The 17366-nt window shown below is 34.1% G+C and overlaps 1 protein-coding gene across 8 annotated transcripts in view; it reads right to left on the reverse strand.

Annotated features, from left to right (window-relative positions):
* Positions 1-17366, reverse strand: part of LOC149804420 (ryanodine receptor-like) — a 538410-nt gene that overhangs the window by 311695 nt on the left and 209349 nt on the right. For 7 of the 8 annotated variants that reach the window (XR_016415653.1, XR_016415652.1, XM_089940121.1 and 4 more), the window contains exons 35-38: positions 13394-13513; positions 11427-11602; positions 3834-3896; positions 1367-1580 (exon numbers count right to left, since the gene is read on the reverse strand). Coding sequence is in view for 6 of the 8 variants with exons in the window: in XM_089940121.1 (XP_089796247.1) it covers positions 1367-1580; positions 3834-3896; positions 11427-11602; positions 13394-13513 (573 nt within the window). In the remaining 2 variants the exon portion in view is untranslated. The remainder of the gene's footprint in view (positions 1-1366; positions 1581-3833; positions 3897-11426; positions 11603-13393; positions 13514-17366) is intronic. The other variant, XM_089940131.1, reaches the window with a different exon arrangement.

Consider the following 17366-nt stretch of genomic DNA (forward strand, 5'->3'; position numbering starts at 1 on the left):
TACTGAAGGCAACAATGTAATAAATTAAGTTTTGTTGAGTGAAATTATGCATTTTGATTTTATCTTAATTCAGCTTCATTGTAATCATCATAAATGTGACATGATCCCTGCTATTCAAAGTTAAAAACAGTAAATGAACTCTAACAGCAATGTTTGCAAGTGCTTCCATGACAACCTACTTACTCTGAGTCAAATCTGATAACTGTTGAGAACTTAATAGTCATTCAACATGATGACACAAACCAATACACATATTCTATTTGTATCTCCATATCTCCAGTTACTTCAATTTTAATAATTTGAAAATATTACCAGTAAATTAAATAATATCCACTGTAATTGAAATGTTCATCAATATTGTTTACCATGGGTGTTTTTTAGCAAGTATATTGCTTCCATTTTCATGCAAGTCCAAACAATCTCTTTTTGTATTAATATTTGCATTTTGCTGTATAAGCACCATATGTGACTCAAGTTTTAATTCAATCTGTATATTCCATACCCATAAGTTTGATTTAATTCCCAATGACACTTCCCAATTATATCTGCCAGTGTACATGTCCTGATGTTAAGCCTTTGGTATGTAAAGGCAGCCCTCACTTGGTTCTCAAGTTGACAATCCTTTAATCAAGCTACAAACTGAATAAATGTTCAGTGCCAAGTAGGATTATACAAATTCTTGTGCCTGTTAACCCCTTGACTTTAAGAGTCAGAGACCTTTTTATTTTCCCATGTGACAACCCTTTGATTGAGCCATGAGTTTGATACTTGCTCTGTGCCAAGTAACAGCAGGAAGTTAATTGAACTCCACGTAATCTTGCCAGACAACTGACTGTGTTCTGCTGCATCTTTTAATAGATTTCACATGCTGCATGATCAAAGTGTTATTTACAGAGCCCCAGATCAGTCTCTATATAAGTACCCACACATGACAGTGAGTCAAAAACTATTTATGATGACAAGACAGTGATTTCCAATGACTAGACAGTGATATGCAATGACCAGACAGTGATTTAGAATGACTAGACAGTGATTTACAATGATTAGATGGTGATTTAGAATGACTAGACAGTGATTTACAATGACTAGACAGTGATTTACACTGCCTCCTTCTACCCAACAAATGTCAGTATTAACCAAAATTTTTAGTCTCCCTGACTTATACTGTTGTCCATGTTTATGGACCATGCTGCTCACAATATATCAAGGAAGAGGAGTATCATCATGCAAAATAATTTTTTACAGCTATATATAGAGTTCAAATATCCTCAAAAGATTTAACAATACATACTGTAATGGGAAGAAAAAGATAGCTACAAAATTATTGTTTGCAATTTGATTTTCATTTGTACTTTCAAACACTCACCTGGAAGATTTGCGCCCTTCAGGTATGTTAAGTGAGTTATTGTCTCCAGTAGCCAGTTGAGATTCACTGGATGCTCCCTTCAATGCTTCTGGTGGTGGGCTGCCATCAGTTACAGCTTCCTCTAAAGAGTGACCACGATTCAGCTCATTTTTTTTATTGCGTGGTCGTTCAAGTGTTGAGGGTAAGGAATCATCTGCATACCTTTGTTGCATTGCTGGAGGAATTCATCAAAAATGAAACACTCAGAATCATCAAACACCATGCATTGATGAAATAGCAAAATATGTTCTTGTTAAAGACCACAAGTCTGTCAGCCTTCAGCACCATTTACTTTTAGAAATATACACAAACTATTATAAATTTTCAATCAGTTGTGACTCAAGAAAAACTAATTTTTAAATTTTTTAGTCGAATGGTGTTGCTCATCAACTCAGTGTCATTTTACAACTGCATTTCCTTCTCAATGGGACAGTTATCTTACGATTCATTTCAAGTCATCATTATTTTATCTTTTTTGGAATAAAAACATATTATTTTTGCATCTAATACTTAGAGACTGGATCCAATATGTTAACTTATTATCAAAATGTCAAAACAATAATGTAAATTCCATGACATCTAAGAAGTAAACATTGTCAAGGATACCGTCAATGCTACATGCATTGAATTTAAAGACAGTGAATGTTTATCCATCCATGAATTCAGTAAAATGTTAATTAATCCATTTCATGTCATGCATCCTACCAAGTAATGAAGTGTCTTCTGGAAACAATTTAATGGGTATGAAATGATTTCTTATCTTAATAAAGTCTCCTGGTAATGTTCTTTTTTATGCAAGTGTTTAGGTCTATCTGTATCTATGTATGTACATATGTAGGTAGGTAGGTAGGTAGGTAAGTATGCATACATTCATGTATGTATACTTTTGACTTGTCAACAGCTATGAAAATTAGCAGGCACTGATCTTTACACTGATGAAAATGTCTGAGCTTTTAAATTAAGAAATGGTTAGGCTACAATGAGGTACAGGAAGAAAACCTATCTGCTTTGCAATCATTTTCTAATTCTGAAATTATATGCACCTATTTAGCTGAAATTTTTTAATCTAATTAAATCAGAGGAAAAACTGCATATCCACTCTAAAAAATGAAAACAAACAACCAAAAAGAAGTTGACAAGGTGTTGATTCATTCATTTTTGTCTATCATCACATTATTGACTATATCATGCCCCAAAAATGGGAGCTAAGTACATTTCCCAAGTACATACAAAGGCAGCCAACCCAGGCTAGTATGGTAAGTATCAATCCTATCTGTTATTAGTCCAACACTCTGCCCAGTAAGCTATGGTGGCCTGCCCTCCCTCACAACATACAAACATGAAAACATTTTATGATCAGACAATAATGACGTATCAAAAAGGCCCTGGATTTGGATCTATTGTAAGTCAATTCAATAAACAGTTTGATCAAAATGAGCTTAGAAATATGGCTGCTGGAGTAGTAACTAGTTCAGTCAGTCAGATATCAAATGCAAGATTGCATCATTAACAATTAACATGCCTGGACAATTTAAGCCTATTTTCCAAGTCTGATCCCAAACAAATCATAAATATGGCTTACAGTGTGGAAAAAGCTCAGCCAATCTGATAATAGATTACTCCTTAATACACATGGACCTAGCTCACTATCAAACTTGTCTGAGATTCTGATGTCATCAGACTATTTTCAAAGTTTATCAAACTCAGATGAGAAATACAGCCTTCCAAGTGTTAACAAGCAAATGTTGATGGGCTCAAAACTGAAACTGCACAACAGATTCAGGTCTATACCATAAACTCACTTGGCCTTAAAATTATATGGTTCACTAAGACATGATTGAACAATTAAGTTTCAGAGCAAGCTAGGCAAGCTTGCTCATAACTAAACTAGTTCTTACAATGGAAACAGAGAATATAATAATATGAAAATCAAAAATATAATAGTACAGAGACCACTACCACCATACTCAAGTCCATCTCATGCTAAGGAAAGAAAAATGTAGACATACAGAAAGAGAAGAGTCTATTCTACCTAGATCTGAATCAACCTACAAAACAGAATTTACAAAGAGCAAAGAGCAAGCACAGAGGAAAAACAAGCAAAAGCAATGGCAAATCAAAGATAACATGGAAAGAAATACCGTTTATACTTGCTTATAAAACGTACTCAAATGCAAACTGCACAGACCCAGATGAGCCGGCAGATCTGGGTATGTACGGTCTGTTAAGAGCTAGCAGTAGAAAAAAAAACATATACCCTGGTCTGCTGGTACATTATACTATAGGAGATCTGGATCTTTGTTGTTTGCAGTTTGACTTGTCTCATAAGCAAGTAAATATAGTAGTTAATTGTATCAAGAACTAATAACATCAGCAAAATAAAAGGAACAAAAGCCAGCAAGCACATCGGAATAGAGGCCTCACTCACATTTTGTGTAAGGGATTTCAGAGTCACCATTTATCATCCCTTCAAGGGAATATGCATCTTCATCTGCCGGGAGTAAAAGCAAGAGCATCAATCAGGAGATGAAATCAAGAAATGGGGAATGTCATCAGAAACATTGATTAATGACATCATGCATACCAAAAATTCAGATCGATATGAATTTTGAATTTGATTATTTTTCTGTGAACAATTAATTCTATTAATTATGCAGTGCTGTATCTGCAAAAAGAAAAACAATAATGAAAGACATGTTAATTTGCAAATGTCAGCAATTCAAATACAAAAGAAATGGCAACAACTCTGCAAACAAATTCTGTATAAGTGTTATATAAATATGTGATATTATGAATTCAAAAATTTTCATGAAAGTGCTAACAAACAATGGAATTTTATTTAACTGCCAAAGAATATGCTGTTATTCCCCCAACCATGAAAACTGATACTCATGAAGATTAATGAATTTCCAGGATGATACAAATAGAAAAACAAATTAAATTATTTAAAGGAGATGGGGTACATAATACAATCTGGTGCAAATTATTGCTAGCTTTAGAATACAAACACATCCTAAGTATATATTAGTTCATTTCAGAAACAGAGAAGCATGCATATTGATATAATTGATCCACTCATACAAATTTACTGAATATAAACATCCCCATCTTGCCATATAATTTCCTTATGACCAATTGTTTAAAACTGCGCTATCAAACATGCTACAAGCCTGCAAACTTTACACAGTTATTTGGTCCAACGTATGAATAAGAATAGAATCGCCTGCATTAAAGAAACACGAATAACATGAATGGCACATAAAATATCCACACCAAGTTTAATAGTCCTGCATGTAGGAACTAGTAGGGCATGGTTGACCAACAGGTCCTAACGACCTCAAATTTTGTCAGGTTATGAGGTCCTGGACTAAACTCACAATTCAATACAAATTATAATTTTTCTTATTAGACTTGGCTGCAAACTATCCACTAAATTTGGCAAAGGTATGTCCTGGAGAACAGAAGTTACTGTGTGGTAAAACAAACGTTAATGGACAGACAACCAGATGGACAGATAGGATCATAGCATAAATTATTCCTCAAAATGGCAGACATATACCAAAAAAGATATTTCTAAACTAAACTTTTATTACCACAGTACCTCAATATCAAGCCCTTACTGTAACATGGCTCCTTTAAAAGGCACCTGATGTCATAAATCCCATTTCATTATGTAACATATATAATATTACATTGAACAATGTATTTCACTGTAACGTGATACAAGATGATATACTGTATGGTTCCCATGGTCAGTGTTATTGTTTCCAAGAGGGGCCCAGAGTGGCCGAGTGGTCTAAAGCGCTCTCCGTTATGGATCACTGCCATCTCACCTCTATCTGCGTCAGTTTGAGTCTCGAATTCAGCCAACGTGGGTATGTGAGAAAGCATGCAAGTAACTTCTCGTGGGTCGGTGGTTCTTTCCGGGGTTTTCCCATGTTCTTCCTCCACCATAAATACTGGCCGCCATGTATAGCCTATCAGGTGCTGAAAAATGGCGTTAAACCCCACAACAACAACACTGTTTCCAAGTACTGTAATTTGCAAAAAAGTAATGACTATACTAGAAGGAGGTGTGGTTAGGTTGTATTTTATTTTTTTGTAAGTTTATACAAAATGTTTTACGGTTTCTCTACTTTTTGTATCTTTCATTACAAAATTGCCTCTATGTCAGGACACTCTGTCCAAGTTTATCAAATTTGGTTCAATGTAGCTTATTAAATTCACTTTACAGAAAAGTTTGTAAATGTTGTCTTACTTTTAGCAATGAAGGCCAAATCTGATGGAAGATCAGCAACACTGTACAAAAATTAAAGGCCGTCAAGCTTACTTTCAATAAAATTGTATTCTGTTTAATTTCTTTTAAAGGAACTTATTAAAGCATTTTATATTTTCACAGCTTGCTATATTTGATGGCAGATTGGCATCTTTTGCATAAAGTTAAAAGCTATATTTGATGGCAGATTGGCATCCTCTGCATAAAGTTAAAAGCTATATTTGATGGCAGATTGGCATCCGTTGCATAAAGTTAAAAGCTATATTTGATGGCAGATTGGCATCCTTTGCATAAAGTTAAAAGCTATATTTGATGGCAGATTGGCATCCTTTGCATAAAGTTAAAAGCTATATTTGATGGCAGATTGGCATCCTTTGCATTAAGTTAAAAGCTATATTTGATGGCAGATTGGCATCCTTTGAATAAAGTTAAAAGCTCTCTATTCGGCTTTCCCTCCACTTTGTTCAGATTATGTTCAGCAGTTAATGAGAAGATGTCATTTTAGAGTTTCTATTTTTAGTAGTACTGGCCATATCTGATGGTGGATCAACACTATTTGAACAAATCTGAAAGACCATCATGCCAGGATATTTTCTGTCAAAATTTGGTCAAATTCTGTTCAGCAATTTTAAAGAAGTTGTGTTTCCTTTTTGTAATGCTGTTCAAATTGGATATCACACTGGCATCAACTGAACAAATTTGAAAGGCCTTGATTGCCATAATGAACTATCTAAAATCATGTGCCAAGTGTTCAAACAGTTTTTGAGAAGTTGTAAATTGGCAATATTTGTCCAACATTTAAAGGCTCCTATGTCTGGAAACTTCGTGTTCAAGTTGGTTAAATTCTGTTCAGCAGGTTTATTGAATAAATTTGTGTAATTGTTCTTCTACTCAGTGGTGGAGTGGCATCATCTGTGCAAATTCAAAAGCCCTCTATGTCAGGATGCTTTCTGTCCAAGTTGTGCAAATTCAGCTGAGACATTTATGAGAAGTCATTTAAATGTTTGTCAATTTTTAGTAATTGTGTCTAGATTTGATGAGATATAGGTATCATTGGTATAAGTTTGAATGGTCTTCATGTGACCATGTTTTCAATTGAGACTGGTCAAGTTTTGTTGGAGAAGTCATATATATAAAGGGTTTCTTAGTAATGACAACCATATTTGGTGGTCAGTCAGCATCATTTACATAGACTTAAAGGGTTTTCATGACTGGGTGTTTTGTACCATGCTTGGTTAAATTCTATTCATTGGTTTGGGAGAAACTGTTTCAAGTTAGCAACAGTGGTTATATTTGATAACAGATCAACATTATTGGCATAAATTTGAAAGGTCTTCATGACAGGATTATATAACAATATTCTATTTGACAGTTTTGGAGAAGTCGATTCTTCTATGTTTAGTAATGATGGTGATATTTTATGGTAGACTGGTATTATCTGAAAGGTCTTTATACCAGTATGCTTTCTGTCAAATATGATTAAATTCTGACAGTGGTTTTAGAGAAAAAGTCATTTAATTTGTTGTTTGCTTTTGTTAGTAATAGTGGTTATATCTGAAGATAGATCAGAACTGAAAAACTTGAAAGGTCTACTGGCCTGGATGCTTTCTGTCATGTATGGTCAGATTCTATTCATTGGGGATTTTAGAAGAAGTCTTTGAAAGATTTTACAACTTAAGTAACAGTGACTTCACTATTTTTAGCAACAGTGGCTATATTTGATGGCAGATCCTCATCAATCGTAAAAAATTGAGAGGTTTTTCTTCCAGGATGCTGTCAAATATGATCAAATTCTGTTTTCAGTGATATCTGCAGGGCTTGCGATTTAGGAGCTTGATTGCTCTCAAGTGCCAACAAGCTCCTAAAATTGCTTCCAGAAGAGTGATCCATTGCTCTTCCCAATCTTAATGTTCAAAACAGATGTTCTAAGAGAATTTCACAACTTTTGTCCCAGATTTAATGGCAGTTGCCTTTCACAAATACTGATATGTCTACAGGTTCCGCCTTTCTGATATATGATGTAATGTGCCATAAATGATGTGTTGGAAATGATGATATGCCATAAACAATGATGTCATAAATATTTAAGGAGAGTGAATAATTCTCAGCACACCAGTAGAGCAATTTGCAGCTCTGCTGCATCTTACAAAACACATGCCCAAATCCAAGAACTGTTTTTACCATTTTTAGCAATGGAAGCCAAATTTAATGTTAATTTTACAGCCCTTCATGCCAAGATAATAAAAATTGGGAAAGTGGTTTTTGAAAAGCTGTGTACAATAGCAACTATTGAAATGCATATCAAACAACACACTATGCATTGTAGACACAAGGACATACCACAGGATCACTGTAGACACAAGGCCATACCACAGGATCACTGTAGACACAATGCCATACCACAGGATCACTGTAGACACTGTAGACACAAGGCCATACCACAGGATCACTTGGGCTTCTGACCGGTTGAGATAAAAACTTAGTTTGCAAAAGAACTCTATTTTCATGTACAACTGACAATGAAATGGGGCCAAATGGTCTAAAGCGCTCACCATTACGGATCACTGCTGTCTCACCTCTGTCTGCGTGGGTTCAAGCCTTGGGTTCAGCCAATGTGGGTATATGAGAAAGCTTGCCAGTACCTTCTCATGGGTCAGTGGCTCTTTCTGGGGTTTTCCTGGGCTCTTCCTCCACCATTTATACTGGCCACCATATATAGCCTATCTTGTGCTGAAAATGGCATTAAACCCTACAACAACAACTGACAATGAACCACATTTTTTCAAGAAAATATATTTATGAAACTTACTGTTACTAGATTTTTGAGAGGAACTGCCTTCAGATTTCTGAGATGATCTATTTCCTTCAGAAGATTTTGATTTACTGAGTTTAGAGCATAAACTTTTGCTTGGCAAGGAATTGTCATCATTAGTTTCTCTACTGTCCTCCAGTATTACATGTTGGTTACTGTTAATTAGTCTCCGCAAGGTATCTGCCACAGCATGCACATGCAAAGAAAGGTCTGAAGTCAACATCAAATATGATACAATAAAGTCAAGAAGAAAATTGTTGTTAGAATATCAGCTTTAGGCAAGAATTCATTTTCATATACTATAAATCATGCCTCACCAACACTCTCAGACAGTTAATATTTATGGAATTTTGATGGATCTTCAAAAGTTTTTAAGAAGTATATTTTCTTACCTAAATTATATTATCTACATGTCACATTGTTTATCACTGCATAAATAGGTAACAAAAGTGGAAGAAAAACTCAAAATTAGCACACAACTAGTGCAAACAATGTTACTCCATCTAGTAAATACCCATTATGTAATATTCTTGGAAATAAACCAATAACAAATATTATTTTTACAGCTGAATATTTTAGTCAGTTTTAGTATTCTGTATTCCCAAAAATAAGTATAAAAAGTTTTGAAAATTTTTCAAGAAGTTTATCATGAAATTAAATAAAAACAATTTTTTAAATTCAAAGAGTTTTCAAGGCAACCCCTGAAGCTCAAGAAGTTTTCAATATTTTGCAAACAATGTAAACAGATGATTTTATTTGTGACTAATTACTGATTCATTGGAATACTTAAAAGCACCACATCTGTGGCAAAAATATTATCAAACTTAAAATAAATGTCATTTTAAAAAGACCAATAATATTGCAAATGATATACACTTAAATATTCCAATGATGTTTTGTTAGAGTTCTATAAAAAGTCAAAATGGGCAAATTATTTTGTAACCTTTGCCAGTTTTTATTTACTAACCTTTAATAGGTAAATAATTCAAGTTTTAAATCATCCAGAAATGAAAAAATATAACAAACTTCCCTGCCATGCTTTCATCCAAAATACACTTTTATTTGGAACCAAAATCATTTACTGGTTCTTGGTGTGCTACAATGTATAAACCTATTAATATAATCTTAATTCCATGGCAGTCTGCAAATAAAGTTTCATTTAAATTTTTTTATTTTTCTGACCTAGTCATGAAACTTATTTACTGATCCATTAACTGATTATCTGAAATTGCAAATATTAAAGATAAGTTTGTTATAAGAACCTAATTCTGAAGAAAGGTAACTAATGAAAACTTTAATATCATTACACTTTTTAAATTAGTAAAATCTAAAACATGCAAATAAGTTAATTGTGGAGCAGTAGTGGATTAGTAACTTTAAACAGTACTGCATGCACAATTCTCAAATCATTTTGACAAAAGTGGATTAGTAACTTTAAATAGTACTGAAACACACAATTTTCACAATCATTTTGAGAAAGTGGATTACTAACAGCAAGTAATATTAACACACATTTCTTACCATGTTTTCTAAATACACCTGTCTTATGACCTTTTTCCCTAATGACCTTGACTTTTGAGCCATTGACTTGACTACTGTCTGTTAGGTGTGGACCTGACTATAGTTATATTAAATGTGTATAGAGTTTAAAAAGTGACAGCCTTGATAATGAAAAAGCCTCTGATTTGTATTATTCCCGATTGAAATCTTGACCTTGAAACAATTGGTACAACTTAATACATAAGGAGCTGTTAAGATATATAACAAGCCCAAGTTTCATACAAAATATTTTGATTGGTTCCAAAGTTGCACTCATAGATGCTCTTGCCATGACTTTGACCTTGAGGCAGGTGGCATGGCTATAAGACAAACCATCATTCAATATGTAATTGGGTCAAGTTTCATAAAAACATCTAAGGTGCTTCACAGGTTATACTCTTGCCTATGGTATGCAACACACTATTTATGCATGCTACAGAATTAGGTAGAGCTGAACTAAAATATTTTCAGAAATCCAAAAGTTATATTATGGATGAAGTCCAGAGTTACAGTTCTCTTGCTTTAACCTTGACTTTGATTGAGACAGGGGCTATGGCTATGGTATGCAATAAACCATTTAGTTATGATATACTCTGTAGAAGAATACAAGTAACAACATCACGTTTCATGACCTTGACCCTGCAACAGGAGGTGTGGCTATGGTATATAACATACTATCTAGTCATGATATATACTTAGGCAAAATTTCATTAATTAGTTAATGAGCTTAATAAGCTCGATTAGTTCAGAATTTATACTCAGGACAAGGATGCAAGTCACAGAATTACATTTTCACTTGCCATGACCTTGACCTTGCAGCAGGGGAAGTAGCTATACACACCATCATAACATATACTTAGGCAAAGTTACATGAAAATCTCCGTGACCTTTACGCTATACCCCAGACAAGACAATATTAACAGACAGCTGAACAGAACATGCTGTAACATAACACACCCTTGTAAAGATGGGCACATACAAAATTGGGTATAGTTATATCTGCATTCCTTGATGGATAAGTGAAAGAGCTATAATAATATAACGTTCATGTGAAATTTGTTAAAGAAATTTTTTACGAAAGTCAATACAATGAAATGTTATACTCTGAAATTGTTGGCAAGGCACATGTCATCTGTAACTGTCTGGATGGGTTTTTACAAAGTCAAAATGGAAAGTCTCCATCTTGCATTAAGTTATGAAAACTACTTGCCTAGATAGGTGAAGACTTGATCCAAAATCTTACTTTTTTTCTTTGATAAAATTTTTCTGAGAGATATAGTGAAGTAAACCAGGAATGGGCTGAAGCATTTCAAAGTCATATGGGAACTGCAAAAAATCTAAACCAGTCTTCCAATATATAAACAGTGAAAATTTGTAATTTAATGTACAATCACCTGCCACAACTTTGCTACCCCTCTCAATGGAGGCATCACTCATGTTGGCATCACTGTAGTTCTCTTGACTCATTTCTGTCCCACCGTCCTGTTCTTCTTCAATATCCATCTCACGCCTTCGGATGTTCTCCATGTTCATCCGTTTCTCTAGGGATGTGGTGGCACTCACCCGTTCCCTGCCACCAGAAATGTCACAGGAAGTAAGCAAATAGGACTGCATTGTCCAATGGATTCAGCAGCCACTTAATGTTATGTGTTGCAATTGATGATATATTTCTTGCTAGCTGGTAACTACCAGTCTTGTGCAGCTTGTGCCAGTAGCCAATGCAATCCCCCCTAACCCATTTATAACATCAGATCATCTTGTGAATATGGGTTTTAGCTTGCCCTGTAAGGTTATGTCTAAAGAACAAGTCATACAGGGCTTGTAGGCATTCAGTACTGACTACTGTAGCTATATGTGACACTTTTGAGAATTTGGAGTACCTGCACACTGTATTTGCTTCTCAACAAACAATATTCCTTTGAAGATCATTAAATAAATACCCCAAGAAATGTATATGACAAAATAAATGTTAAAGTACACTGACATTTTAACATAAAGTCAACCAAGAGGTCTGATCCAGTGTAAACTGGATTGAATGTCACACACTATGATGTCGCAATGAACATACCGGGAAAAAACTGAAAGTAACCTTGCAGTGTTAGACCCTACAGCTACTTTTCTTGACATAATTTAGTCCCAGTCTGCTATTATAAAAGTCAGTAGCGATCAATATTTTTCATCTGGAAGTTTTGTAATTATAACTAAGGTGCAGATAAATTAACAGACTTTGACAAAACTACTTCAGTACCATTCTGTTTATGTGAGAGTTGTTTGCAGTCTTAAGGAACATTTAAGATTGGAATATCTTGCTAACATTAAATGTGACAAAAGCTGCATTTAATTTGGTTCTTTTCCTACACAGAGGGAGAGAATTTAATATTGAGAGAATGAACACAATTTCACATATTCATAGACAGCACGAGATTTTTGATGCTCACAGTCATAAACCAAATAGGTGGCATACTCACAAGATCTTGTGCTATTAAACACCCTCAGCACTGATGTTATGAACAGATTATTGGAAGACTGCACTGGATACTGGCACTAGCTGCGTAACTGCTAGTTATCAGATAGCAGTAAACAACATAACTGGTCATAATTCATAATAAAAGATGATCAGACAATGTAATCAAAATATGCAGTATAACCAAAATAACCAAAAATAATTTCACCCAATGGCCCAAACCAAGGACATAATCCAAGATTAGGTGTGGTATATGCTGATAGGTAAGAATCTGACAACAACATATTCAAATATGCACAGAACTGGAAAAGGATTGAAATAAATTAATAAAATTAATCAAAACGTGTTCAACATTTCTTACAACACTGTCTCACCCAGGTCATAACCTGAAGCAATGGTGATATCCGAGAGATAGAGATGTATGTGGTCGGATATTTATTTTCTGTTTGTTTTCAGACACTGTATGTTTCTAGAACCAAAGAATTTTTGCAAAACAATTTTTTCAATCCCTTGGAAATGGTTTTTAAAAAGTTTTATTTCTGTACTTGTTTTCCGCCACGACTGTAATTCACCAACAATTCACCAATGTTTATACAATATTCTGTTGTCTGAAATTGTGTGTGTGTGTGTGTGTGTGTGTGTGTATGTGAGAGGGACAGAGAGAAAGTGAGAGAGAGAACCCTAAGTTGATAGGCTTCTTCCCTCAAAGACCAATACACACAAAAGCATGTAGACTTCATGCGTGTTTACCATTTCTTGTGAGAAGTTACTGTACTATTATCATAAAACAGAGAAAATCTGCAGATTATTAAACTGATCATTTGCGAGTTTCTCAGTTTTCATTTATTTTGTAAACTGTATCTTATCTTTATCATCTCTGTTGTTAATTTGTTTTACCTGGGTATAAATTCCTGCATACATTTGACAGGAAGACTGAGACGCAGATACTCCAGGCGGACATCATCAAGGTTACCATATGTCTTGGAGGTCACCTTCAGACAAGGTGCCGCATTGGTGCTGAGGAAAAATAAATTCACAACATCCATTTCAGATATTCTTTAGAATTTAGCTAAATGATTCAAATGTCTATTTAAAAATTGCCAGAAAAAGAAATTTTACTACATACTACAGTGTGACGCTGCTATTACATGTTGGTCGGGGTCCATAAAACCTGACCATGTTAAAGACCGAACCATCTTATAACCAACCATGTTGGTTAGCTGAAGAAAATGATGTATGTACCAAAAAAAGATGGCAGTGGGTGGGGATAATAAAAGCAGGCATATAAATATGTGCTTTTGATTAAATGAAGACAAAACTAGTCTGAAATACACTTGAATATTAATAACTTTGATTTGTGTAGTATAGTCTATAATGTATTAAGTTCTGCACATGTATATGAAATATCCATGAATCTGAGTATAGATCACATGTTATAAAAAATTCGTCTACCAATCACATTTCATTAGAAAACAAATACAGTGGAACCCCGCTATAACGCGATAATTGGAGTCCACAAAATTGGATCGTGTTAATATCGGGGTCACGCTAATGTGGGGTTTTTACAGTATTTTACTTTTTTGAGAGAACAACTCATTGGCACATATATGTGTATTCATGTCTAATGTATATGATGAATAGGGTATCAACACCGTTTACTATCGTGCCGTCGTAGCATTCAGTTCATCAATAATGAATGCAATTCCATTGAAAAATTGCACACAGATTTACAATATTCAATATTTTTTTTCCCTGATCATTGTATCTGAATTCAACGTCTAATATATAGCATGAACAGAGTATCAACACCATTTACTTGCCGTCTGATAGCATACCGTCAGGGCTTGAAATTAATCAATAAAATGCGTAATTCCATCGCAAAAACTGCATACATATTTAAACTATTCATTAATTTTGTCACACATCATTATGTGACTGAATTCACTGGGAAAAATTAACAGCAAAATTAGGTTCCAGGGTCTATGAATGGTGTCTGTACAAATTTCATACTTCTAAAATTTTCTCATATGCGTTTCCGTGTACACTTTATCCATTGCAAATTTCCAATAATTAATGCTTGTACGCTTATTTGGTTCAACAACTACAACAAGAATAATTACCAATCAACACACACGTTCAGCGTGCATATAACTTTTACTTCAGATTTTGTGAATATCGAAAGAAACGTGTGAAAACTACAATACTAATCATGTCGCAAAGTGCAAAGAATGATTTGTATTTGTGAACTTGCTTTTCCATAACGGTAAAATATTTTTATAAAAAATAGGATATTAATAACGAGTTCATAAACAAGCATCATACCCATGTAAAACCTGAGAACTAAGTGAAGTATGCATGCAATGGATCACGAGTCACTTTTTAAAAAAAAATGTAAAGATGAATGCATGTACAATTTCATACCCTTTCAATTTCCAGCTAATAAAGCCAACATTATTTACTGGTCAACTGATTGCATCTAATAACACCGACAAGCCCAGCAAACATGTTGGCGGTTTTCGTTTTTTGATATTTATTAAATTGTGACAATCTTTTATCAACCACCGCATTGTCTGCTGCTTGTTTGTGTATGCAGTTGAAGAAACACATGTCGGCTATTGTTTGAGCAATGATGGTATACAGAATTAATTGAAGACAATCACTAAGACGACTTACTGGCTTTACTCATGGATCAGTAACTAGTAACATTTCCGATAATGTTTATTTTGGCATAACACTTCAAGAACCTGGTGAAATTGTTAATTTCAGAAGCCAAGCCACGATCATATTATATTCAAATTCATACTCAAACTCTTCCATAAAATGATAATAAACGTTTTACACACTATTTCTCTTACTTTTCAAAAGTATTTTTCCGGGTACGAGAAAAATACACATACATGTATTTAAAATTTCAGGAAAAACACCACGATCATATTATATATCGTGTTATACTTGAATTCATACACGATCTCTTCCCCAAAATGATAATATTTTCTTTTTTTCGCAAAGTGCAGAGAACGAATTGCGTTTGTGAGCTTTACCATAACGGTAAAATATTTTTATAAAAAAATAGGAAATCAATACCGAGTTCATAAGTAAACCCCATACACATGTAAAACCCGAGAACTAAGTGCAGTAGGCCTGCAATGGTCACGAGTCACTTATAAAAAAAAATTTAAAGCTGAATGCATGTACAATTTCATACCATTTCAATTTCCAGCTAATAAAGCGGACATTATTTACTGGTAACATGCCTGATAATGTTTATTTTGGCATAACACTTCAAGAACCTGGTGATATTGTTCAATTTTAGAAGCTACGCCACGATCATATTATATTAAAATTCATACGTGAACTCTCCCCTAAAATGACAATAAACGTTTTACACACTACATTCTCATACTTAAAAAATAAAACTTTTCCCGGTATGAGAAATATACACATACATGTATTTAAAATTTCAGGAACCACGCCACGATCATATTAAATTTGAATTCATACGTGATCTCTTCCCCATAATGACACTAAATTTTTTATTCACTATTTCATGTACTTTGAACAAAAAATATTTTTTCGTGTGCGAATGAATAAACGAAATTTCAGGAGCCATGCCACGACCGTGTTATATTCGAATTCGCGTTACAGCAGGGCGCGTTATAGCAAGGTTGCACTGTAACATACATAAAAAATGTAAACAATTCACTACAATACGTTTGCAAGTACCGTGTGACTATAGTTGTTTACAGGCTACATATACATGTACTTAGTCTAGATCAGCTGGAGACAGCCATCATCTTGCCAAGGCTACCCAAGGGATAAGGCTATTTATTGGGAAATGAAAATGTGAATAAATCAAAAAGTAACTTGATGACCAGATATCTATGGTTTCAAAAGATTGGAAATTTAATTTATGTTTATGGATTGTCAATATGAACCCAAAAAATTGCCAGATGGTATATTTTGTCACCAATAAGGAAAAACAAAATCACAATCTGTGACATAGGCAAAGCCTAGCACAACCCCTGAATAAACATTATGCACATTGTTTTTCTTACTTTTAAGATTTTTTTTCGTGTACAAGAAAAATAGATGCATACAAAATTTCTGGAGCCAGGACACAAGCATGTTATATTTGAATTCATACATGATCTCTTCTCCAAATGATAGTAAACATTTTTACACATTATTTTTCATACTTTAAATAAGTAAAAAAATGTTGAGGTTACAAGAAACATACATATGAAATTTTAAGAGCTACACCACAACTGTGTTATATCCAAATTCATGTTATAATGGAGTGTGTGATAGTGGGGTCACAATGTATATTCAAATCTGCACACACAAAAATACTGTACTCAGAAAAACATCCAGGTCCTAAAATATGTAATTTTACTAATTAAACAAAAATGGTATGCAGAGCAAAGAATTCAAATGGAATGCTCAGTGAACTCAACAGTGTATAACCAAGACTGATTCCATTAGCACTGAAACGCCATAATCTTCATTTTGCCTTGTACTATAATGCACAAAATGTTCATACAAAAATAACTATGTCAAAAATGTTTGTTCTAAAAAGTTGCAAATGATAATGGTATTAAAATTTGGCTTTTATATTAACCCTTTAAGCCCCGATCCCGTCTGTAGGCGTGATCCGGTTTCTGCATTCAATGGCCGATCCCGCCTGTAGTCGTGATTTTTTTTACTGCATTCAATGGCCGATCCCGTCTCCAAGCGTGATGAATGTGTGTTAGATTCAACGTCTCTGATTGGTTAGAAATGGATTTATTCCAAGAACTAACAACTATTAAACCAATCAGAAATGATTTTACTTTCATTTGCGGAAATTTGAATTGTTCAGAAGCTAAGGGCT

This window comes from Sinohyriopsis cumingii, chromosome 2, assembly GCF_028554795.1.
Source record: "Sinohyriopsis cumingii isolate HCF-2022 chromosome 2, ASM2855479v2, whole genome shotgun sequence".
Lineage (NCBI taxonomy): Eukaryota > Metazoa > Mollusca > Bivalvia > Unionida > Unionidae > Sinohyriopsis > Sinohyriopsis cumingii.